The 27,085-nt window shown below is 42.3% G+C and overlaps 1 protein-coding gene across 5 annotated transcripts in view; it reads left to right on the forward strand.

The window, feature by feature from the left end:
- The first annotated feature begins 5,242 nt into the window (after positions 1-5,242).
- The window catches only part of aco1 (aconitase 1, soluble), a 75,071-nt gene continuing 53,228 nt past the window's right edge, over positions 5,243-27,085 (forward strand). For 2 of the 5 annotated variants that reach the window (XM_072258139.1, XM_072258144.1), the window contains exons 1-2: positions 5,243-5,344; positions 11,959-12,065. In XM_072258139.1, the coding sequence (XP_072114240.1) occupies positions 5,244-5,344; positions 11,959-12,065 (208 nt within the window). In that variant the 5' untranslated portion in view covers position 5,243. The other 3 variants (XM_072258140.1, XM_072258142.1, XM_072258143.1) reach the window with 3 other exon arrangements.

The raw sequence follows: 27,085 nt of genomic DNA on the forward strand, positions 1-27,085 counted from the left end.
TCAATCTCTATTTCTGCTGTTTGCCCTTTTTTTTTGGGAATTTAACCCAATCAATTTAACCAGTCCCAACTTTGGCGTTCAAAATCATGGGACGAGATCCCCACTTATGTTAAGCACCCTGTAACCGGGTTGTCAAACCAGCAGAAATGGAACAATTGTTGGAGTCTGTGATTACTAGGAACTAATAAAGTTTTATTAAAGAAATAAGTAATACAGTACACTAACCGCAAGGATATAAATGTAACAGGTTAGCAATGATAGTATACACATATACACAGAAATAGAGTAATAGGAATCAACCTAGCTCTACCGCAGTCTAGGGGTAAAATGATCAGTCTTAAGGTGAAGCACAGTTCAGTTCAGTCTAGTGCAGTTCGAAGTAATCGCTGTTGTTGTACCGTTGGAGAGAGTGAGAGAGTGAGAGATGCAGTTGGTTTCAGGCAAACCTTTCAATGCCTTCTGATCCAGCTGTGGTCACCAACTGTGACCCCCCCGTTCCGGATGTGATCGTTCTTCCATGGTGAACCTGGCACCCAGGCAAGGCCGGACACACATCAGGTTCCCGCCGATCGTACCTTTACACCCTGTGAGCCTCTGACCAACTCCCGTGAACTAGTCCTCCAAACTCCCACCAACTTGTGGGGCACACTGCTCTTTCCAGGGTCTCGTGGCGTGTGTCCTGTGCCTTAGCAAACCTGCTATTTTTATCCCCCCGATGGGGTATCACCTGTCCATCAAACTTCAAACAGTTCAGATTCAAAGCAAACTGTCTGTGGCAGACGCCAACATCTGAATTACGTGTCTCTTTCTTGTTAATCTCTCTCTTCTCTCTTATTAGCATTTTGAACGGTTCTCCATTGTCTCTCATCATCTCTCTCATTAGCATCATCCGTTCTGTAGCTCTGCTTGGCTTCACACATGACACTGGGAACCGGGGTTTTTCGGTCAAGGAGAGCGAAGAGTAAGGACGTGTGTGCAGAGCGCTGGTAGACCACAGAACAGCATATACTGGAATCTGAGGGTCCGAGGACCGGCAACGTTTCGGCTGAGTTGTTCGTGGAGGAATACCTGCAGCGTGAGCTCCAACATATTTTGAGACTTTAACTGTGGGCCCTTTTATTTTTGTTTGTTTATTTTCATACTAACCCTATATTCGAATTAAGATTCATAAAGTTTATCATTTGATTGTATACGGTGTACTGTCTGATAATTTGCATTGTGGGTTTGTGATGGGAATACGTTACACAGCATCCACCCAAACTTGAATACTGTTTGACGGGGCCAAAAGCTGATTCCCCTAGACGAATGTGAGCGGCAAGCCTGGTGGGTTACATTTGTGAGGGCTACGTCCTGGATTTGATTCCGTTGGATGCTGTGTGATCGCCCTGTTTAAATTAGTGCTGATATGGATGCTACTGGGGTTGAACGTTGGTGTGCATCCGAGGGATTATCAGTAATTAATGCGTGCTTGTTGAGTGGGGTGGATAATCGTACCCAGGAGGAATTGTTAATTCGACGTGACCTCTACTGTTTTGGGGAGCTATGTCACTGATTTCTGCACCTGGTTTGGGCTTTGTGTTTTGCAGGAAGGTTTGGTGAATTATCTCAACGTCATGAGGGCATGACTAAATTCGGTGAGGGGAGAATGTAATGGCTTCTCTGTAATGTTAACTGCTAATGTAATGGCTTCTCCGTAATGTTAACTGCTGAGGTAATGGTTTCTCTGTAGCTGCGATGTTTGGGTTATGACTAGAGATAACGGGACTAGGGTATTCAGGACTATCCAATGGGAGAAACGTTATTCTTTCTTGTGTGTCTGGGAACTGGGGTTTTTCGGTCGAGGAGACCGAAGAGGAAGGATGCGTGTGGAGAGCGCTGGTAGACCACCGGATGGCATTTACTGGAATCTGAGGGTCCGAGATGTTTCAGCTGAGGTTGTTCGTGGAAGAATACCTGCTGCATGAGCTCCAATGTATTTTGAGACTTTAACTGTGGGCCCTTTTATTTTTTTTTTTGTTTATTTTCATACTAACCCTATATTCGAATTAAGATTCATAAAGTTTATCATTTGATTGTATACGGTGTACTGTTCGATAATTTGCATTGTGGGTTTGTGACTGGAATACATTACACAGCAACCACCCAAACTTGAATACCCTATTAGGCGGGGCCAAAAGCTCAATCCCCTAGACGAACGTGAGTGGCAAGCCTAGTGGGTTACATCCAAATGATCATTTAGTTAAGTCTTTGGCAAAAGAAGAACAGTCTCAGAAACTGGTCTTGAAAGCAGTTTTACTGCAGTCTTTAGCTGTTCGCTTTGAAAATGTTGTCCTAAGAAAGCTAATGGCATGCTGGCCTTCATAACAAGGGGAATTGAGTATAGGAGCAAAGAGGTCCTTCTGCATCTGTACAGGGCCCTGGTGAGACCACACCTGGAGTATTGTGTGCAGTTTTGGTCTCCAAATTTGAGGAAGGACATTCATTTGAGGGAATGCAGCGTAGGTTCACGAGGTTAATTCTCGGGATGGCGGGACTGTGATATGTTGAAAGATTGGAGCAACTGGGCTTGTATACACTGGAATTTAGAAGGATGAGAGGGGATCTGATTGAAACATATAAGATTATTAAGGGATTGGACACGCTGGAGGCAGGAAGCATGTTCCCGCTGATGGGTGAGTCCAGAACCAGAGGCCACAGTTTAAGAATAAGGGGTAGACCATTTAGAATGGAGTTGAGGAAAATCTTTTTCACCCAGAGAGTGGTGGATATGTGGAATGCTCTGCCCCAGAAGGCAGTGGAGGCCAAGTCTCTGGATGTTTTCAAGAAAGAGATGGATAGAGCTCTTAAAGATAGCGGAATCAAAGGTTATGGGGATAAGGCAGGAACCGGATACTGATAGTGGATGATCAGCCATGATCACAGTGAATGGCGGTGCTGGCTCGAAGGGCCAAATGGCCTACTCCTGCATCTATTGTCTATTGATGACATACTTGCTCGAGGTTAAAGTCTAATGAGCAGAAGGGTTACACAGTGCTCACCCAGAATGACGATCGGGTGAGGTACCTCGGAAGTGAGTTGTGCCCTCTTAATATGGCCTCCGACTCGCTATAGTCCCTCAGAGTTGAGAAGGGGACGGAGTTCGCTAAGGTAACTTTGGACTGGGAGAGGTTCCTGCTTTGTGCTGCACTGTACTTCCTCTGCACACACCTGTCTTTGAACATCAAGGATTCTAACCTTTGCTTGGTTCAGTTGCTCCAAAGTGAGAGGTCGTTTACAAATGTGCAAAGACTGTCTTTGGCTACTCTTTGTTCGTGATTTGAAGGAAGACCTGATCCTCGGTGGAAGGTGCCAGTTTTTCTGAGTGACAAAAGACGAGCTCCCCTGAATCTCGTCAAGCAGAGGTAGGTATGTCAGGGCACTTCGTTTGCTTATTCACAATCTTCTCTTTCATACAGGTTCTGCTCTTACAGGGTCTGAAATGACTCAGATGTCCATTCTGCCAGGCTTTAGTCTTGACAGTGGGTTGATGAGTTCTCTTGAGACGGGCTTCACGCACAATGACACAGCCTAGGTCGTTGTTGGGCATAAGGTACACTAGGCCGACCACTGCGCCGTTCACGTACCTTATGTGCAGGGACAGTGTCTCTGCCTGGCGACCAGATAATCTTAGCAGAAGAGTCAAGTCAGCTATGGCCTTAAGATATGAATGACCATGTACAGCTCCAGGAGTTGGGATTCCATCTCTGCTGCTGGGAATACAGTCACACTCAGTGAGGGTTGGCAAGCGTAACCAGACCTCCCTTCCTATTGGTTCCATGACAAATCCTACCTAAAGAAGGCATATAACTTCATGCCTTCATCAGTCGAAATTTAAGCTCAAGAGCCGGAAAATTACGTTGCAGATTTGTAAAACTTTAGTTAGGCCACATGTGGGGTATTGTATTAATTCTGACACCCCATCATAGGAAGGATGCTGGGGCTTTGGTGAGAGTACAGAAGAGATTCAGGAGGTAGATGCTGCAAGAGGTTGGGTAAACCTGGCTTGTTTTCTTTGGCAAACACGAGGAATTCTGCAGATGCTGGAAATTCAAGCACACACATCAAAGTTGCTGGTGAACGCAGCAGGCCAGGCAGCATCTCTAGGAAGAGGTACAGTCGACGTTTCAGGCCGAAACCCTTTAAATCTTTTAAATCTCTTACTAGATCTTCCTTCAGTTAGTCCTGACGAAGGGTCTTGGCCTGAAACGTCGACTGTACCTCTTCCTAGAGATGCTGCCTGGCCTGCTGTGTTCACCAGCAACTTTGATGTGTGTTGCTTGTCTTCTCTGGAGCAGCAGACTGAGGGAAATCTGATAGTGGTCTATTAGATTATGAAAGGCATAGACAGTCAGCTGGTAACCTTTTCCCAGGGTTGCAATGTCTTATACTAAAGGGCATGCCAAAAATAATGGAGGGTGGTGTGTGGAGTGTAATGGAGAAAATTACAACTGAAGCATTCAGGAGGCTATTAAATAGGCACATGAATATGCAGGGAATAGAAGTATATAGACAGTGAGTAAAAAGATGGAATTAATTTAGTTGGGCGTCAGTTACTAATTTAATTAATTGGGCACAACAACATAGGCTGAAGGGCCTGTCTTTGTGTTGTACTGTTCAAAGTTCAGTGTTTTAACCTATCCATTTTACCTTAAGTATACCTGGACTTGGCCTTCACAGCAACGAATTCAGATTCAGCACCTTCCACCTGAATAAATCTCTCAACTGTTTTTAAGGGACTTACCTTCCACAGTCATCCGTGGCAATGAATTCCACAGATTCACTTGTCTGGCTAAAGAAATTACTCGTTGTCTCTGTCCTAAAAGGCCATTCCCTCAAACCTTAGACTCCATTACTTATAGAAACAACCCCATTCACATCTAGTTTCTTTAGGGCTTGTAGTATTAATTCCTCAATCAACACTACTGCTCCAGATTACTTGTTCATCAGCGTGTTCTCGTTTGTGGGTGCTTTTTGTGTACACCTTGACAAAGTAAGCACCTTTCAAGACAACTTCTTTGACAGGAATCATAGGTCGATGTCCTTATAAGTGGCGCGAACAACGCAAAACCTCTCTCCCATCGCCGGAAGCAGCGCGCAAAGTCAGGTCGGCGTAAGCGCCGCCGCACGGGTGGGGGAGGGCTCATGCCGAGTGCGCGATGACGCACGCAGCCGGCGGACGCCGAATACGCTGGCGCGATGGGCGCATGCGCGGAGGTGTGTTGCCCAGTGGCCACTGGTCGGACGGGGTAATTCCTGCGCTGGCGCTGCGGCCGAAAGAAGTCGGTTGTGTCAAGCTTCACGTAAGGTGACGGGAGTCGTTGTTCACTCTTACGACCAGTGTAGGAATATTGAATTTACTGTCTCCTCTTGGTGCTTTGACCGCGCAATCTTCGTCGTGCAGTAACTAGATGTTGGTCATCAATGAAGAGGAAAGGTGTTGGGTTTCTTGCGGTGACACCAGTGCGGGAGAATGGTGCAGGTCCCCGTGCAATGACAGGAACTTAGGAATCAAATTGTAGGGCGCTGCAGTATTGCATGGAAAAGCTACAAAGATCCATTCAGTGACGCCAGTGTTGGGGAAGATACACAGTGACAGTCATCTGGGGATAGGAGCAGGGTCCTGCTCGGTGACTTTAATGGAAAGAAAACATGCAGCGTACTATGCAGTGATTCTGGGGCAGGAGGGGGGTTTAGTAATGCGCAGTAGCTGCAGGCAATGTGTAGTGACTGATCGTTGGGGGAGGTGCGGTTTCTGTGCATTAACTCCAATCTAGACGGCAAAGTGCAGGGTGACAGAAATGCGAGAAAAGCTGGAGAGTCCTCTACAGAACAGGGAACAAAAGTTGCAAGTCAGTTTAAAATCATACCAAAGCAAGAGCAAGGTGTGGATTCTAGTGGTAGAAAAAAGTGATTCCTGCAGTGCGTTGTGTAGTGGCAATCAGAATCAAGTTTAATATCATCGGCATATATCGTAAAACGGTAGCAGGGCAATACAATACACTATAAATATAGAAAGAACTGAATCACAGTAAGTATGTATATTAAATATTTAAATTAAAAATAGTGCAAAACCAGAAATAATAAAAAAGTAAGGTCGTGTTCATGGGTTCAATGTCCATTTAGAAATCGGATGTTAGAGGGGAAGAAGTTGTTCCTGAATCACTGAGTGTGTGCCTTCAGGCTTCTGTACCTCCTTCCTGACGGTAACAATGAGAAGAGGGCCTGTCCTGGGTGGTGGGGGTCCTTAGTACTGGACACTGCCTTTCTGAGGCCCCGCTCCTTGAAGGTGTCTTGGATACTATGGAGCTGGTTAATTTTACAACTTTCTGTAGCTTCTTTTGATCCTAGAAGGTATTGGGACCTATGTGGTGATGCCTGGAGAGAGGGAAGCTGAGGAGTGCTGGTGACACCACTGCAGGAAGAAGGGCACATTTCTGTACATTGTGGAATCATTTTGTGAAACTACAGGTCCTGTAGGGTAAAATTTTCACAAACATGTAGTATCATCATGTGTGATAACAAAAAAAGTCCATATTTCACTGTGTGTAGGGAACAGACAGAGTATTCTGTGCAGCAATGCAGCGCCACCAAGGTGAGTGGCCTCATTTCAGACTGTAAATTTTAATGAATCTATAAAAGATGCTGTCATTTTGGCATGGTCCCTTCCACTGGCAAGGATATAAGGGAGAAGTATAGTTTGTGCTAGGGTAAAAGAATAGGATGATTGTATATATTAAAAAAACTGTAAATGCTGAAAATATGAAATTAAAGCAGAAAACTCTGGAAGCACTTTGTAGGTCAGTCAGCATCTGCGGAAAGAATGGAATATTGTTTAAAGACAGCAGGGCTGAGGTTCTGTGAAATGTGAAAGGTCTGATGAAAACAGGTGAAGTGGCCAGGAGTGAAGAAAAGTTTGTTGTAATACACACACAAACTCAGCAGGTGAAGCAGCGTCTAGGAAGAGGATAAACAGCTGACATTTTGGACCTGAACGGCCTCAGCCCAAAACTTTGACTGTTTATTCCCCCTCCGTATGTGCTACCTGACTTGCTCAGTTCCTTCAGCATTTTTGTGTGTGTTGCTCAAGATTTCCAGCATTTGCAGTAATGGCTTGTGTTTAAGTATTTTGTTATGCAAGCTTATTATTATATCGAAAACCATCTCTGCCTTTTATAAAAAGGTATCTGGATGCATTCCATCTGCTGGTTTGTTCTACGGACACAATCATTTGTACACTCAGTATCTCTGTTTGCTGATGTTACTCAATATACATGAACCATTTTGTTTGCAATTGCTTCACTGAAGTACAGTGATCAATATTGAAATTAAATCAAATTTTAGATACTAAAATATAATTCTTAGTGTCCTGACCTAAATTGAGAACCAGCAAAGTTTCTTTATCATAGTCTTAGACGTTCAGTTAATGGTTCAAAGTGCATTGATTAAAGTACATTATCCTTTTCTCTCTCAGTCAGAGTTTCAAAGTGAAGGTGGGTATTACAACACATTGAATTTTAAATGTTTATTTAAGCAGAACATTTTTATTACGCAAGTACAAGTTAGTCTTTCTAGTGGTTGTCTTTAAGTCAGATTTGTCCACTTCAGTTTCAGCGTGCTGAAGTAGAAAAGTAATTTACTATTATTATATTCATAGTGAATCAGACTTAATATAGTTTGTATTCTGAGTTCTCTACCACATCATGTTTGTTCAGCTTTAAATGATCATTTGCTTTCATTGACATCTTGGTTGCAAAAAGACTGGAAAATATGTAAACAGTGATAAGATCTTCAGTGTTTGTAGATTTTATACACTGGAATGTATTGTGAGTCTGTGCAACATGATGGTACAGCTATTAGAGCTGCTGTCTCACAGCTCAAGTGACCCAGGCTCACTTCTGATCTTTGGTGCAGTCTGAGTGGAGTTTGCATGTTCTTCTTGAAATGGGTGGTTACGTACCCAGCAGTGAGATCATTTGATCTGGTAATTTAAGAAAGATTGTTAATGAGTCGAAAGGAGTTCAGTGAAGATTTCCTAGACTGATACCTGGAATGAGTAGGCCATCTTATGAGGAATGGCTGGGTAGTCTGGACTTGTATCTGCCAGAGTTTAGAAGAATGGCTGGTGACTTGCTTGAAACAAAACCCTGAGAGGTCCGTACAAGGTAGATGTTTACTTTTATAAGAGAATCAAGAATTAGGTGTCACTGTTTTTAGAAATGAAGTATTGCTTATTTAGCCGGAGATCAGGCATTTTGCATATCTCCTGTGGCAGGGAGTCTGAAGCTTCCTTGGATGCCTTGGAAGCAGTCTTTGAACATTTTAAGGCAAAGATGGACCATTATTTGATAAACCAGTAGTAGACTGGAATGTGGAGATGAAGTTACAGTCAGAACAATCAGCATCTTGTAGAAACATAGAAAATAGGAGCAGGCCATTCGAGCCTGCACCGCCATTCAGTACGATCATGGCTGATCATCCAACTCAGAACCCTGTACCTGCCTTCTCTCCATACCCCCTGATCCCTTTAGCCACAAGGGCCATATCTAACTCCCTCTTAAATATAGCCAATGAACTGGCCTCAACTGTTTCCTGTGGCAGAGAATTCCACAGATTCACCACTCTCTGTGTGAAGAAGTTTTTCCTCATCTCGGTCCTAAAAGGCTTCCCCTTTATCCGCAAACTGTGACCCCTCGTTCTGGACTTCCCCAACATCGGGAACAATCTTCCTACATCTAGCCTGTCCAATCCCTTTAGAATTTTATATGTTTCAATAAGATCCCCCCTCAATCTTCTAAATTCCAGAGAGTATAAGCCTAGCCGATCCAGTCTTTCATCATATGAAAGTCCTGCCATCCCAGGAATCAATCTGGTGAACCTTCTTTGTACTCCCTCTATGGCAAGAATGTCCTTCCTCAGATTAGGGGACCAAAACTGCACACAATACTCCAGGTGTGGTCTCACCAAGGCCTTGCACAACTGCAATAGTACCTCCCTGCTCCTGTACTCGAATCCTCTTGCTATGAGTGCCAGCATACCATTTGCCTTTTTCACCACCTGCTGTACCTGCATGCCCACTTTCAATGACTGGTGTACAATGACACCCAGGTCTCGTTGCACCTCCCCTTTTCCTAATCGGTCACCATTCAGATAATAATCTGTTTTCCTGTTCTTGCCACCAAAGTGGATGACCTCACAGTTATCCACATTAAATTGCATCTGCCATGAATTTGCCCACTCACCTAACCTATCCAAGTCACCCTGCATCCTCTTAGCATCCTCCTCACAGCTAACACTGCCGCCCAGCTTCGTGTCATCCGCAAACTTGGAGATGCTGCATTTAATTCCCTCGTCTAAGTCATTAATATCTATTGTAAACAACTGGGGTCCCAGCACTGAGCCTTGCGGTACCCCACTAGTCACTGCCTGCCGTTCTGAAAAGGTCCAGTTTATTCCCACTCTTTGCTTCCTGTCTGCCAACCAATTCTGTATCCACATCAATACCTTACCCCCAATACCATGTGCTTTAAGTTTGCACACTAATCTCCTGTGTGGGACCTTGTCAAAAGCCTTTTGAAAATGCAAATATACCACATCCACTGGTTCTTTCCTATCCACACTATTAGTTACATCCTCAAAAAATTCTATGAGATTCGTCAGACATGATTTTCCTTTCACAAATCCATGCTGACTTTGTCGGATGATTTCACCGCTTTCCAAATGTGCTGTTATCACATCTTTGGTAACTGACTCTAGCATTTTCCCCACCATCGATGTCAGGCTAACTGGTCTATAATTCCCCGGTTTCTCTCTCCCTCCTTTTTTAAAAAGCGCGGTTACATTAGCTACCCTCCAATCCTCAGGAACTAATCCAGAATCTAAAGAGTTTTGAAAAATTATCACTAATGCATCCACTATTTCTTGTGCTACTTCCTTAAGCACTCTGGTATGCAGATCATCTGGCCCTGGGGATTTATCTGCCTTCAATCCCTTCAATTTACCTAACACCGCTTCCCTACTAACATGTATTTCCCTCAGTTCCTCCGTCTCACTAGACCCTCAGTCCCCTACTATTTCCAGAAGATTATTTATGTCCTCCTTAGTGAAGACAGAACCAAAGTAGTTATTCATTTGGTCTGCCATGTCCTTGTTCCCCATGATCAGTTCACCTGTTTCTGACTGTAAGGGACCTACATTTGTCTTAACCAATCTTTTTCTTTTCACATATCTATAAAAGCTTTTATAGTCAGTTTTTATGTTCCCTGCCAGCTTTCTCCATAATCTTTTTTCTCCTTCTTAATTAAGCCCTTTGTCCTCCTCTGCTGGACTCTGAATTTCTCCCAGTCCTTTATTGTGGCCCAAAATGGTCTACTCTTGTTCCACATTCATATTACCTACTTTCTGCCCATTATGCCACTGCATTTCAGGCAGCAATGAAGGTCCTCCATGTCTGGCAGTATTCAGGGCTTCCTTCATCTTGTCAGTAGTTTCCTCTCGGTTTTCACTATTTTCAGTGACGCAGGCCCTGGGTGCAAACTCAGGAATACCATCGCACTCAGATGTAGAAGGATTCTTCATTGCTGTTTCTGTAACAATTTTGTTTTACCAGTCAATGTTGTTAGCCCTGAGCTAACCCCCTGAACCTGGTAGACTGGTGGACCACTCTTAATCCGGCCTCTACCCTTTGACCTGTTAGGCATTGGTCACCCTACCAAGAGCCAAAGCATAAAGTCCTGACTCCAACCAACATCATGGTTATTGAGGCACACAAGCCTCCAAACCTTACAGCAAGGCTGTGGTCCTCTTGGAGGCTGTACTGTAGAAATGACGACTTCCAACAAAGGAGTGTTTTACAATCTTTCCCTGACTTCAGATTCTGGGTGTGATGGATAAGGGGGTATGGTTGCTGTGGACCAGATAGAAGCTGTATTTACAAGTGCTGATCCAAAACTGGGTATTCCTTTCTGAGTGACTTTGCTCTTTATTTAATGGTCTGTCCACCATTTACAAGACTTGAGGCAGGAATGTTCTCCCGTTACCTGGATGACCATGGGTCCAAAAGTACTCAAAAAAAAAAAACAGACTACATGATTGATGCATCAACAACCACCCTAAACTCCCCCCACTGCTCCCACGTGTGACTGAAGCACCTGCTTCTGCATATGATTTGTATCATCTACAAATAGTGTGCTGTTGCTCTCCACGGCTAGTTGAACAGCATCTCTCAAACCCGGGACCTTTACCACTAAAAGCAGCTAGTGCACAGAAACATTACCATCTTAAAGTTCCCTTCAAGTCACATCCTTTTCCTGCAATACCATTGAATTAAAATCCTGGAATTACTTGTTTAACAGTGCTCTGGGTGTAACTTCACTGCATGAACTGCAGTAGTTTAAGAATGTTAATTATCACCATTTCCTTGAATGTACTTAAAGGATAGACTTTACCTCCTTGAAGGAAGAAAATTTGCATTTATGAATTTTTTTGAAAAAGCGGTTATTAATTTTATTGTGGAAAATTTTGGATGCAAATTACTTGATGAATTTACTAAGCAAATTGAGATTGTTTTTCATTGCCACTGGTTACGAAATGTCTTTGACCAACTTTAAGCACGTGGTAAGGTGCATTGTGAATGTGAATCTATACACAATTATTTCATGAGCAAGTCAGCAAATGCAGAACATAGCTTATGATGCATCATTAGAAATATAGGTTATGACTGACCTTTGAAGAGTGTCAGTCTGACTTTGGAGATCTCATGGTGTCAGTTTAAAAAATTGCATATATAAAAGTTTCTTGGTTACAGTACATCTTAATAGTTGGAACTATATTTTAATGAACTTTTGTATAATGGATTTGTTTTAATAGATAAGTAGTGTTTAAATTTGTACTTCAAATGATCCCTTTTTATCTATTATACAGAAGACTTGCAATGAATAACCCCTTTGAACAACTCTTGGAGCCGCTTGATCAGAATTATAAAGAAAAGAAATTCTATAATCTGTCCAAAATAAGAGATGACAGATATGGTAAGCAAAACTCATTGCTCTCTCTATAACAGTATCACAGTTTATCAATCGAGTGTGTGTAAAGTGTGATTGCCTTTGTTCCTGCCTTGATGAATCACACAATTTTAATCTACTTGTCACTGAGTGTGTGAAACGCTTTAGTGTAGGGAATGGAACGGCTAAAGCTGAGTTTAAACAAAAGCTGTGATACACTTGAACATTAATGTCAACACCTTGTAACTTATAAAATCTCTGCATTGTGTTCCCTATTTGCTGAGATTGTTTCACATATTTCATAAGATTAATAAATTTAAATTACTAGCCATACTGAGAGAACTATTTTACTAGTTCATTCCTCTTTTTGTCTCTCAACATTAATTGTTCCACCTTGCTTCGCTTGCCTTTAGTCTGAAAGACTTTCCCCGAAACTGTTAGCTTTCCTTTCCCTTCTCAAAGATGCTCCTCCAAATCTACTACTTTGATTATGCTTTCTACATCTTTCCTAGTATTTCTGTGAGTTGGTAGATCGGTTTGTTATTGTCTCATGTAGTAAGGTACAGTGAAAAACTTCCTTTTGCTTGACATCCAGACAGATCATTTCATTATAGCAGTACTTTGAGGTAGTACAAAGAAAAAAAAATAATGCAAAATCAGCTGTTACAGTTACAGAGAAAGTGCAGTGCAGCCAACCAGAAAGATGAAAGGCCATATCAAGAGGGGTCAAGAATCCATCTTATTGTACCAGCAGACTGTTCAATAGTCTTGTTACAGCGTAATAGAAACTGTTTTTGAACCTGGCAATACATACTTTCAGGGTTTTTTATCTTCTTCCCAATGGAGTGGGGAGTAAATGTGGGTGGGGTTTTTGATCATGCTTTCTGCTTTGCTGAGGCAGTGAGAAGTACAGATAGAGTCTGTGGAGGGAAGGCTGATTACCATGATAGCATACAGTTGTGGACATAGCCCAGCATGTTTTTTGCCGTCATGGGCAGAACAGTTGTTATACCAAGCCATGACGCATATGGATAAGATGCTTTCTACGGTGTATCAATATTGGTTGGAGTGGGTCAAAAGGGATGTGGAAAATTTCTTCGGACTCCTGAGGAAGTAGGGGCACTGGTGAGCGCTCTTGGCTATGTTGTCAATGTGGTTGGACCATAGGCAACAGGCTAATGATGGTATTCACTTCTAGGAACTGGAAGCTCTCAGCCATCTTGACCTCAGCAGCATTGTTATAAACAGCAGTATGTATGCTGCAGACCCCCTTCCTCCCACTTCCTGAAGCCAGTGACCAGCTCCTTTGTTTTCTGACATTGAGGGAAAAGTGGTTGTCATTCATGCCATGTCTCTAAGCTCTTTATCTCTTTCTTGTACTCAAGCTCATTGTTATTTGAGTTCTAGTAGTAGTATATGTCTCCAAGGGTGGCATCATGCTTTATAGCTTGGTGTCTTTTTTTTCAATATAATTGTAACGCCCTGGTTCACAATTTTACTGTTATGCTGTAGGTATTTCATTTTAGCAGTTCTGTGAGAACAGTCTGTTCTGCTTTCAGTCTGTTTGGGTTACCAAGGGATGCTTAGGAATGTGTGTTATCCAATTAGGATAGTGGAACTGAGACAAGGTTCCAGAGAACACTGGGGGGAGAGGTTTTGTGAGGGGCACAAAGATTGGTCTTGGTCTTTGCTCAGCTGGAGGTGAAGAGGAAGACACTGGAGAGAACCAGTCCTAGGAGTCGATCTGGAGGGAAAACACAGTTCAATGGAGCCAAGGTGCGTGAGTCTGCTGAGGATCGGTGAATATTGTTTTTTGGAAGATTTGAGCTCAACTTGTGCACATTTGACTGTTTAATTATAATGGGCCCGTTTTGTTTTTTTTCTCTGTTTTCTTTATTAACCCTTTTAGTTAAGTTAACGTTCAGAAATATAGAAACATAGAAAACCTACAGCACAATACAGGCCCTTCAGCCCACAAAGCTGTGCGGAATATGTCCTTACCTTGGAAATTACCTAGTGTTACCCATAGCCCTCTATTTTTCTGACCTCCAAATATATTTCTTTATAATTGCTTGCAGTGTGTGATCTGTTATTTCTTGGCGATGTGCTGTAACAGGGCAGTAAATCACACAGCATTCACACAAACTGGGGCTTGGGTGGGTGAGACATCCCAATCCCACGGATTTGGCGGGACTGGAGTTGTGTATACCGGAGATGTGCAAAGCAGGAGAAAGGTGGGGTTCTCTCATGGCTGTTAGCGAGGGGCAAATGACCTGTTTCTAGAGACACCCAGAAAAAGGAGGTTTCATGATGAAATTATGATTAATAACCTTGTGACATGTTGGAAGGAGCATGTCCTTCAATTAAGACTTCAATTACTTCTTCAATTTTCTCACTGAAAGACGGGTATAAAACCTGTATCATCTCAGAGCATGGGGTGGCAGTTATTGGAAGCTGTGCACTTTAATGGTGTCAAATGTTTAAATAGCAAGCCATGTTGCTAATATTTACAAGCACGAAAGGCCAAATATTGTTTGGGTAGTACTGCAGCAAACACGGCCTCTGTAACTGAACCTACATTATAGTAATTGCAAATATTATCAAAAGCTAAAGATGAAGTGATAGTAGAATGGTGTATAAATGGATTTCATAATTTTAAATCATTTATAATTTCTGAATCTCTGCTTTATTCATTTTTTTGTCAGAAAAATGCCTGCCTTCACTTAACTCATTGGCTTGTAACAGCCATCGACATGCACAGAAATACTAGCTGTTTGTTTAAGGCTGTGGGATAATCCCAAGTGGAAAAAAGGCTGCTCTTTTGTAGTATCATTGCTAACAAGAGAAACAGATTTGGATTTCTATTCAGTGATTCTTTGTTTCGTTTTTTTAAACTACCTTTACACATTAATGAATGATCTTGTGTTATAACATATATTCACACAAATCTTTGCAGTATTTTTCGAAATGCTATTGTATGCTGTACTGTAGCACTAACAAATAGATTTATAACTTTGTTCAAATGCGTGATGGGCTGATTTCTATGCGAACAAAGTAATTATGTTTAAAGTGAGAAAGCATTCCACAATGTCGCTCTTTGATTTTTGCACGTCAAAAGTTAGTAGTTTTGCTACATGATGATGGACTGTGTCCTTTACAGTTTTGTTTTGTGACAGAGATAATGTGTTTTTGCGGATGAAAGTATTTCTGAGATGGTAAATAGTACTTAGTTTCTTTACATGTCTCTGTGCACTCTTTGGTTTGCCTGCGTTTGTTTGTTTCCATGGATTTTAGTGTTCTGGGATTTCTGCAAGATCATACTGCTACTGGCTGTTTGCCCAACCATTGCACAAGATGCATTTGCAGTTGGGACATCGAGCAGCTGAAAATATTTCTGGTTTTATTGAGATTCCTTTATCTTTAACAGATCCTTGTCCATTGTTACCACACTCCATCCCCATTCCATCGTAATTATCCACTCACCAATAAGAAGTATTGTTGTGGTCACTGATTTGGCGGGGCTGGGGGCGCAGGTGGAGGTGGGGCCCGTAGACAGAAACGTCAATCACCATACACTTTTGATTCCGCTGCTAGTTCAAGTAAGATGTATATGGAGAGTTTAGCTTCATTTAACAATTTCATATTCAGTTAAGGTAGCTAATTCCTGTGATTATTAACAGCCCAGTATCTTTCCTACCAGCTGTCTGGAATTCCTTTCCTAAAGCTTTCTTCTTCTCCTTTAGATGGATACAGACCTAGTGTGGGCAAAGGGACAAATTTATTGTTGGGCAGAATGGTCAGCATGGGGGTGGTGGCCAATGTGCCCATTTCTGCATTGTGCAACACGTTGGTTCTATGTTACTTGGACGTTACATCTTTGAATGAGCTTCTCTTTGGTCTCAAATTTTGTTTGCTACTGTTCATGTGATTGGAGTATGGATCTATGTGAAAACTACATTCTAGATTTAAAAAAGCCTTGTAACTTGGTAATTGAGTATTCACTGCTGAGAATGGATGATGTTCTCTCCAGACCTGATACGACTTTGATGTGGTTCAACTCTGACATTAGGTTCTAATTGCAAAAATATTAAGAAAATAGTGGAAATATCTTTGATCTTGGCAACCTATTTGCAAATGTTTCATCACCAAGATCGGAGAACAACCCAACCCAACCCAACCATTAACCACCCGAGCTACACATTTTCCGAGTTATTTCCAATGGAAATATCTTTCTATTCCTAAAAGCTAGGAGAACAATTAATTTGATATGTTTCTTTTATTCTCTGTTATTTTTGAGTTTCAACTTTCATATATCGTTATCTTAAAGTGAATTGCATAAGATGACATAGAAACATAGAAAACCTACAACACAATACAGGCCCTTCGGCCCACAAAGCTGTGCCGAACATGTCCTTGCCTTAGGAATTACCTAGGGTTACCATTAGCCCTCTATTTTTCTGAGCTCCATGTACCTGTCCAGTAGTCTCTTAAAAGACCCTATCATATCTGTTTCCATCTCCGTTGCCAGCAGCCCATTCCATGCACTCACCACTCTTGACCTTGAGTTAGGGAATACAAAAATCTTCCATAGGCAATAAATGAGCAGAAAGTGGAGAAGTTGCACTGATTGGAGTTCAGATAGAAGATCTACTCCTGCAGGCAGAAGGAGTAGTCAGTTTACTGCATGAGTGCTTCTTCAAGAAAGAAGATAACTGCTGGAATGTTGGCAAAAAAGATGTGGTTGAGAAACTGGATGCATTAAAAATTGATAAAGTGGAAGAATTAAAAAGGTCAGATTTGCTTAGTGGACTAATTACCCAGTCAGGTGTGGGTCACCATGCTTTGTTGAAGAAAGGGAGGGTGGAAATTGGAAAGATATTAATCATAATTTTCTAAACATTTCTGTAGATGGAGATGGTGACTGGGTTCTGGAGTACTGCAAATGTTCCAGCACTTTTAGAAAGGATACAGTGGTTAAAATCAGCAACTATTAATCAGCTTACCTTTGGTGATGGGGGAAATTTATAGAAGTGATAAGCTGTTTCAAGTGACTGCTAATTCTGTTCATGGGTGGATTGATGGGAGTAAGCCAGCATGGATTTCTTAAAGGCAAGGCATATTCAACTAGTTTGATAGAAATATTCTATGCAATAGAACAAAAGAGCAGCAGTAGGCCTCCAGATTGGATCACCATCAGGTGGTAAGGATGGGCTCCCTTACTCCTGACCCTCAACACAGGTGCCCCCCAGGGTTGTGTTCTGAGACCCCTTTACACCCACGACTGGACTGCCATACACAGCTCCATCTGCTGATCAAATTTGCAGATTACACCACTTTGATTGGCCTTATTTCTAGCGGTAGTGAGATAACCTACAGAGGAGAGGTTGACACCCTGACACAGTGGTGCCAAGATGACAATCTCTCCCTCAATGTCCAAAAAACAGAAGAGCTGGTTGTCAATTACAGGAGGAACGGAGACAGGCTTGGCCCAATCAACATCGATGGGTCTGCAGTTGAGGGAGTGAGTGGTTTCAAGTTCCTCAGTATACACATCACTGAAGATCTCACCTGGACTGCTCCCACTGGCTTTGTGGCAAAAAAAAGCACAACAGTGTCTCTTCCACCCCCGATGACTGAAGAAGTTTGGCATGGGCCCCCAAATCCTCAAACCCTTCTGCAAGGGCACCATTGAGAACATTCTGCCTGGCACGGGAACTGCCCCAACCTTGATCGCTGGACACTGCAGAGAGTAGTATGAACAGCCCAGTGCATCTGTGGATGTGAACTTCTCTCCACTGAGGACATTTATAGCAGCAGATGTAAAAGAAGGCCTGGAAGATCATTGCAGACACCAGTCACCCCAACCATAAACTGTTTCAACTGCTTCTGTCTGGCAAACGCTACTGCAGCATTAAAGCCAGGACCAACAGGCTGCGGGACAGCTTCTTTCTATGATTGAGGCTAGTTTGCTTCCGGCTTTAAATCTTCTTGTGTGCCAGTTCCCAAGAGCCCATTGCATGATCCTTGAAAGTCTTGTTTAGCCTGTCTTGACAGAATAAGATTGGTCTATCTCTTGTCTGCCAATCCTCTCATTCCAGGAATGAATCTCATTTTGATTGCCTCCTGTATTACTATGTCCTTTCTTTAGGAAGGGAACCAAAACTGTGTATAATACATGTCATTAAGTTCAGAGCCCATGGAATAAGAGTTACTAACAGCATGAAAAGAAAATTGATTAACCAAATAAAAATCAGTTTCACTATCGCTGTCTTGTTTGGCATGAAATTTGTTCTTTTGGACCAACCATACAGGGCAAAGGTATAAGATTACTACGTTATAAGATAAATAGTGCAAAACAAAAAGGAATACTGGGGTAATGTTCATGGTTCATGCAGAAATCTGATGACGGAAGGGAAGAAACTGTTCCTGAATCGTTGACTGTGATTAAGGCTCCTGTACCTCCTCCCCGAAGTTAGTAATGAGAAGAGAGCAGGTCTGGATGGTGAGGGTCGCTCATTGATAGATGCCAGCTCCTGATGATGTCCTTGATGGCAAGGAGGATTGTGACATTGATGGAGCTGATTGAGCCTGTAATCCTCTGAAGCCCCTTACGGTCCTCTGCATTGGAACTTTCATATGAGGCCCTGTTGCAACTGGTCAGAATGCTCTCCACTATACATTCATAGAAAGTTGTAACGTTCTTTGGCGTACCAAATTTTCTCAAACTCCTAACAAAGTAGAGCCACTGGTGTGCCTTCTTTGTGATTGTATCAGTGTGGGGTCCAGACAGATCCCTGAAGATGTTGACACCCAGGAACTTGAAGATGCTCATCTTTTCCACCACTAACTGAAGATTGGTGAGTGTCCTCCCAACTTCCTCTTCCTGGAATCCACGATCAATTCATTGGTCTTACTGGTATTGAGTGTGAGATAGTTATTACAACATTACTTATCAGCCAATCTATCTCACTCCTGTATACCTTCCCATTGTCATCAGAAATTTTATTCACAGCAGTGGAGTCACCTGCAAATTTATAAATGACGTTTATAATGACACCTTAGCCACGGGAAAGAGTAGTGATGAACCGTTAATTTTTGGATGATAGTGTCCAATGAAGCTCCTTAGGGCAGGGGTTCCCAACCTTTTTTGCACTGTGGACCAGGTTTAATATTGACAATATTCTTGTGAACCGGCTGACGGGGGTAGGGGGTGGGTGGGCAAGTTCAACAGTGTGTGACAGGGAATGAGGAAAGGTGCAGCTGACTCATATCGCCAAATCATATCGTTTCCTCGCGGCCTGGTACCGGTCCACAGCCCAGTGGTTGGGGACCATTGCCCTAGGGGATGGTACACACAGTTTTTCCTTCATGTACATTCATGAGTATAAGTTGCCCTGTTTTCAAATCTGCAGATGAGATAAAACATTGAATTATCATGAACTGTAATGAGGACAGTAATAAACCTCAGCAGAATATAGGTGGGATAGCAGAATTGCAGTGTATGAGAAACCAAGCTTAACATAAGATGTAGGGTGTTACACTTTGGTTGAAAGAGGCAACACAAACAAGAAGGCACAGTTCTATAAAAAGCACAGGACATAAAATGTAGGAGAGTAGAAGAGTCTGCATGAATTGTTGAAATGGCATAGGAGGTTGAAAATCCAGTTTTAAAAAAAGTCATTTGGAATCCAGGCTTTAGAAATAGAGGCATGGAGTAAGGAAGCCGGCCAGTGGTGTAATGGCATCTGTAGATACCATCTCATTGGCTCTTTAATCAACCCTGGAAATCTGGACAGCAAAGATGTATACATCAGGATACTCTTTATTGACTACAGCTTGGCATTCAGTACGATCATCCCCTCAAAACTAATCAATAAGCTTCAAGACCTTGGCCTCAATACCTCCTTGTGCAATTGGATCCTCGATTTCCTCACTTGTAGACTCAGTCAGCTCAGATTGGCAATGCTATCTTCTCCACCATCTCCATCAGCATAGTTGCATCACAAAGCTGTGTGCATAGATAGCTCCCTGCTCTACTGGCTTTACACTTTGACTGTGTGGCTAAGCACTGCTCCAATGCCATATTCAGGTTTGCTGATGACACCACTGTCGTAGGCTGAATCAAAGGTGGTGACGAATCAGCATGCAGGAGAGAGATTGCAAATCTTACTGAGTGGTACCATAGCAACAACCTCCTGCTCAACGTTAGCAAGACAAAGGAGCTGATTACTGATGTCAGGAGGAGGAAACCAGGGATTCATGAGCCAGTACTCAACAGAGGATCAGAAATGTAGAGTGTTAGCAACTTTAAATTCCTTGGTGTTATTATTTTGGAGGATCTGTCCTGGGCCTGGCACGTAAGTGCAATTGTGAAGAAAGCATGGCAGCGCCTCTACTTCCTTGGGAGTTTGCCTAGATTCGGCATGACATCTAAAACTTTGACAAACTTCTGTAGATGTGTGGTGGAGAGTATATTGACTGAGCTGCATCACAGCCTGGTATGGAAACACAAATGCCTATGAACACAAAATCCTACAAAAATGTAATGGATACAGTGCAGTCAATCATGGATAAAGCCCTTCCTCTAATTTCCAGAATCAGAAAAGTATACAAATCTTGAGGGATTGTAGAACTGGAGGAGATTACAAAGATGGCTGTAGGAGTAAGTCAATAGCAAGCAAAGATATACCAGGTAAGCTAATATTGCAAATTAGGATGCAAACATTGTTCTGGCAGACCAAAGATTATAGGGTTACCTGTGGGAGGTTGGCTTGGACTGCAGTGAAACCATAATCTAGAGAATTGCCAGAAGGGCATGATAACAAACCACAGGATTGCATTGATATTATGGTGCTCCTGAATTCTGGTAGTAGACCTTGAGGGCCAAGGCACAACGCTACATCAGATAAAACTCTCCCTTGGTGTAATCCCCAAAGGCACAAGACAAATTTCTAGTCTTAGTAGTATACACTAGGAGTATGCTGTGTCTTAGTCAGTATCTTTATACTTTATACTTATACTTTATTGTCGCCGAACAATTGGTACTAGAACGTAAAATCATCACAGCGATATTTGATTCTGTGCTTCCCACTCCCTGGATTACAAATATTAAATATTAAAAATAGTAAAAATTAGTAAATATTAAAAATTTAAATTATAAATCATAAATAGAAAATAGAAAAATGGAAAGTAAGGTAGTGCAAAAAAAACCGAGAGGCAGGTCCGGATATTTGGAGGGTACGGCCCAGATCCAGGTCAGGATCCGTTCAGCAGTCTTATCGCAGTTGGAAAGAAGCTGTTCCCAAATCTGGCCGTACGAGTCTTCAAGCTCTTGAGCCTTGTCCCGGAGGGAAGAGGGACGAAAAGTGTGTTGGCTGGGTGGGTCGTGTCCTTGATTATCCTGGCAGCACTGCTTCGACAGTGTGCAGTGTAAAGTGAGTCCACGGACGGAAGATTGGTTTGTGTGATGTGCTGCACCATGTTTACGATCTTCTGCAGCATCTTTCGGTCTTGGACAGGACAACTTCCATACCAGGTTGTGATGCATCCTAGAAGAATGCATCTATAAAAATTAGTGAGGGTTTTAGGGGTCAGGCCAAATTTCTTTAGCTTTCTCAGGAAGTAAAGGCGCTGGTGGGCCTTCTTGGCAGTGAACTCTGCTTGGTTGGACCAAGTCAAGTCATTTGTGATATTGACCCGAGGAACTTAAAGCTTTTGACCTGTCCCACTTGCACACCACCCATGTAAATTGGATCGTGCGGTCCGCTACACCTTCTGAAGTCAACAACCAATTCCTTCATCTTGTTGACATTGAGGGATAAGTTATTGTCTTCGCACCATGCCACCAGGTTCTTAATTTCCTCTCTGTACTCAAACTCATCATTACCTGAGATACGGCCTACAATTGTTGTGTCATCAGCAAACTTATATATTGAGTTTGATGGAAACTTTGCTACACAATCATGGGTGTACAGTGAGTACAGCAGGGGGCTGAGTACACAGCCTTGTGGGGCACCGATGCTCAGAGTGATTGTAGAGGAGAGCTTGTCCCCTATTTTTACAGCCTGGGTCCTGTCTGTGAGGAAGTTGAAGATCCGGCTGCAGATCTGAGTGAAAAGGCCCAGGTTCCGGAGCTTAGGAATCAGATTATTTGGAATGATGGTATTAAAGGCAGAGCTGTAGTCAATGAAAAGGAGCCTTACATATGCGCCTTTATTCTCCAGGTGTTCTAAGGAGGAATGTAGGGCCAGAGAGATGGCATCTGCCATTGACCTGTTGCTCCGGTAGGTGAATTGCAAAGCGCCGAGGTTTACCGGTAGGCTGTGGTTGATGTGTGCCATAACCAATCTCTTGAAGCACTTCATAGCAATTGATGTCAGAGCCACAGGTCGATAGTCATTCAGGCATGCCATCTTGCTCTTCTTCGGCACTGGGATTATCGTTGCCTTCTTAAAATAAGAGGGGATCTTAGACTGAAGCAAGGAGCAGTTGAAGGTGTCAGCAAACACTCCAGCTAGCTCGCTTGCACAGGCCCGGAGAACCCGTCCTGGGGCGCCATCTGGGCCTGTCGCCTTCCTCGGATTTATCTTCAGGAAGGCCCTTTTAACGTCCTCCTCTTCTTTATTTTGTGAGAGGAGATGTCTGAAAGAAAAGATTATATTTCTATTATTTTGCTCAATATCTCAGGACTTTCTGGCTAACAATGTGTTTTATATTGTGGGAACAGCAGCTAGAATGCACACAACAAATTGTACTTCTGTAATGCATTATATTATTACTGTGCCGTTTAGCAGTTTGGTGTCAATCATGCAGATTTGCAATGTGTCCCTAACTATCACTAGGAAAAATCTTCAAAGATAACAAAATCAAAGCACCGTTGCCCAATGTGCCTCTTGCTACTCTTGCTCAAATTGTTGCTCTTTGGCTCATGCTCATGTATGTTTGCCAGAGTTGTGGAATTGGTAGAGTTCAATGGGTTAACCTTGTTGCATCGTGAATGTTACTGAAAGTAGTAAGCTTGTAAAATTATGATGGGACTTAGCTGTGGAGTGTTTTTACTTTTCCATAACTAAAGGCAAGCACACAGTTTGATATGATAGCAACGCACACAAAATGCTGGAGGAACTCGGCAGGCCAGGCAGCATCTATGGAAAAGAGTACAGTCGATGTTTCAGGCCGAGACCCTTCATTGTGTGTCTGTGTCTTGGATTTCCAGCATCTGCAGATTTTCTTCTCTTTGTGCTTCTTATGATAATTGGGCAGCAAAGAAATTATGCTGATAAAGGATTGTTTATTTTGTTTTCACTTGTTGGCTTTATTAATGATGTGGAAGCTGCTGTATTTAATTGTGTCCATGGTCCTTTATGTGTGTTCACTCATCTCAGAAAATGCTGATTTGCAGTACTCATTTATACAGCTGTTCTCCATCGATACAATATGTGTGCATGTTCTTGGAGGGAAAATAGTTATAGTAGTTTCAAGTCAGTAACAGCTTTTTAGTAATATTCAAAAGCTACGAAGAATCCCATTTTTATTTTGTTATGGGATATGGTGGAGCCAGTGTTTGTCATCCATCCCTAATTCCTTTTGATAATGAGCCACCAACTTCAGTGGCTGCAGCTTTCACAGTGAATATTTATCGATTTTAGAGAGGGAGGTGTCCAGCGTTCAGAGCTGATGACAATGAAGGAATGCCAATGCAGTTATGCTGTGATGGTAGTGACAACACTCAAACTCGTCGTCTGTTTATTGATGATGCCCACTCGTGGAGGGGTAAGGGAACTCAGGGAGGCAGATGGAGTGCTCATCGAGCAGAATTATCAGAGCATTATACATTAGCCAGTATATTGTTTCTGCCCTGTGCTCTGCCTTAAATCATCCAGAGTTGATGTTTAGCATATTGTAAGAATGTAGAATGATGGAATCATCCATCTGAAAATTGTGCAGAGGCTAAACTTGACACTTGCATTAATCATGTTTGAAGAAGATTTTCAGAATTGTTTTTAATTTTATCAAGAAAAAGAAAATGTTTGTTGGTTCCACAGATTACAATAGATCTGTCTTCCAGCAATTGATATTTAGTTTTCATACAACAATTTATTATTATTTTGTTTTAATCTCATAGTACTTATGAAAATATGCCTATTACTGGGAAAATGGAGCCCTCTAAGGGTAACCATTTGACTTATCAAAATGTGCTTATTACTGGGGAAATAGGGCTCTGTGAGGGTAACCATTTGACTTCATCAAACAGTCCAGGTGGCTATGGCCACATAATCATTTAATGCAGTGAAATACTTCTTTTGCTTTACACGGTGTAAAACAAGTATTACCCCTTTGCATCTTTATGTGATTTTGATGTTTTTTTCCCTGTATTTTGAAATAGGATTATGATTCCTTAGATCTATGTCCATGGAAAGTTTAATTGCATAGTATAATTTGGGACTTGAACAACCCAAGAATTCTATTCTTTTGCTCTTTTTGTTTTAAAGACCCTTTCTTACATCAGTGGAATAGACATATTCTGTCTAGTTTCTAATCCCTCTGTAATTCTCACACACTCAATGCGGTGCCTCCAACAAACATTTATGTATTTCCCTATTCTCCTTTGTCAGCATCCTGATGGGACTGCTCCCTCTATATTTCTCTGGTTCGCTCTTGCTCCTCCACCAGCATCTACTTCCTTTCCCTCTTCATCTTTGCAAACAAACTTAAGAGGTGTAACACCTGATCCCTTCCACTTTCTAGGGACCCAAACTTCCCTCCCAGTGAAGCAATGCTTTAGTCTGTAGTATGGTTGAATGAAGCCCCAGGATAAGTGGGAAAATGCCACCTCACCTTCTGACCAGGCACGGTACAGCACTTAGGACTCAGTTATAGAATTTGGCAAATTCAGACAATTAGCCCCTCCTCTTTATATTAAAACTGTCCTGTTCTGATGGAAGTCATCAACTGCAACATTAGCTTTTGCCCCCTTCCTTCCACAAATACTGGATCGATTGCTGGTTATTTCCAGCATTTGCTTAAATATTAAATTTCTAACAACTGTATTTTGTGGATATTGCAGTTCTCGCATTCATTTTGTTTCCTCTGGCGCTCTTAATCATCTCCTTCCATTTGTATCTCCTCCGGACAGATCTGATCAGCTGCAGTGAACACATTTTCATCCTTCTCTCTCAACAGTAGTCACCACCATTGCTGCTATTTAGTCTGCTTGTTTCCACCATATCACAGAGGTTCCATTTGTCTTGACTTCACAAAACCTACATATCTTTAATTTCTAACTTTTCCTTGTTCTTCTGAAAGGTTGTTGAATTCAAAATATTAACTCCACAGTTGTTGCCTAAACTCTTGAGTGTTTCCAACATATTCCATACTCTCATTCTGTGACTCCTGTTACCTGGCCTCCAGCCTATATTGGTGTTTATTTTTGTTCATAAAATCATGGAATTGTTAAAACATGGAATGAGATAACCCAGTCACTCCCTGTGCCCTGCATTTTTTTTTAGGAGCAGAATTAGGTCATTTAGCCCATTGAGTCTGCTCTGCAATTTCATCATGGCTGATCCATTTCCCCTTCAACCCAAGTCTTCTGCCTCTTCCACGTATCTCTTCATGCCCTGACTAATCAATAATCTATCAATCCCTGCCGTAAATGTACCCAATGATTTGGCCTCCACAATCTCTTCAGCCACCATATTCCCCATTTTCCCCATATTTTGTCTTCTGTGCCTACTTACTTCCCCTTTTGAGGGCACTGCTAGTTTCAACCAGCCTTTCAGATAGAGTTCAAAGTAATAACTATTCTCTGTTGGATATAAGTTTTTCTCATAATCCCTTATACTTTGTCTCCAAATTTATTGCTCTCTGTTTGAATGAGCCACTAATGGGAATGGCTTCCCTCTGTCTGCCCTATCTAAATCAGTCACAACCTTGTACATCTCAATAATATTTCTTCTCAGCCATTTTTTTTGCATGCTCTACAGCGGTATAACTAATTTGTTACGTCCAGTTTAGGTCCTCAGAGGTATTAATCCCCAGGAACTTGAAATTGCACACTCTGCCAACTTCTGACCCCTCTTGACCCCTCAATGAGGACTGGTTTCTGTTCCCTCGCCTTACCCTTTCTGAAGTCCACAATCAGCTCTTTGGTCTTGCTGACGTTGATTGCCAGGTTGTGGCTGTGACACCACTCAACTAGCTGGTATACCTCGCTCCTGTATGCCCTTTCATCACCATCTGAAATTCTGCCAACAATCACCAGCAAATTTATAGATGGCATTTGAGCTATGCCTAACCACACAGTCATGGGTGTAGAGAGAGTAGAGCAGTGGGCTAAGCACACTTCCCTGAGGTGCTCCAGTGTTGATTGTCAGCGAGGTGGAGATGTTGTTTCCAATTTGTACAGATTATGGTCTGCCAGTTCGGAAGTTGAAGATCCAGTTGCAGAGGGAGGTACGGAGGCCCAGGTTCTGTAGTTTTATGATCAATCTAACCCTTCCCTCCTACATAACCCATACCACTCCATTTTTCTTTCATCCGTGTGCCAGTCTTTTAAATGTCTCTGGAGTATGAGATTCCACCACCACTCTCGGCAATGCATTCCAGGCACTTGAGACTCTCGGTATAAAAAAACCTACCTCTGACATCTTTCCTAAATTTTCCTCTGCTTTTCTCTGGCTTTTGCCATTGGTGTCCTGTGAAAAGGACATTGGTTGTCTACTCTATCTAAGCCTCTTATCTTTTACAGATCTGTTAAGTCACCTCTCATTCTCCTTTGCTCCAAGGAGAAAAGCCCTATCTTACTCAATGTTTCTACATAAGGCATGTTACCTAATCTAAGAAATATCTTTGTAACTCTCCTTTGCACCTCTCTAAAGCTCCACATCCTCAGAAATGAACACAACTCCAAGTGTGCACGGCAACTTTGAGGGATCTCTGGACTTGAACCCTAAGATTCCTCTGTTCTTCCACACTGCTCGTGTCCTCCATAAAGTAGAGAGATTGGAACAGAACACAGTAATCTAATTGCACCCTCCTAATGCTTC

Source organism: Mobula birostris, chromosome 5 (genome assembly GCF_030028105.1).
Source record: "Mobula birostris isolate sMobBir1 chromosome 5, sMobBir1.hap1, whole genome shotgun sequence".
Lineage (NCBI taxonomy): Eukaryota > Metazoa > Chordata > Chondrichthyes > Myliobatiformes > Myliobatidae > Mobula > Mobula birostris.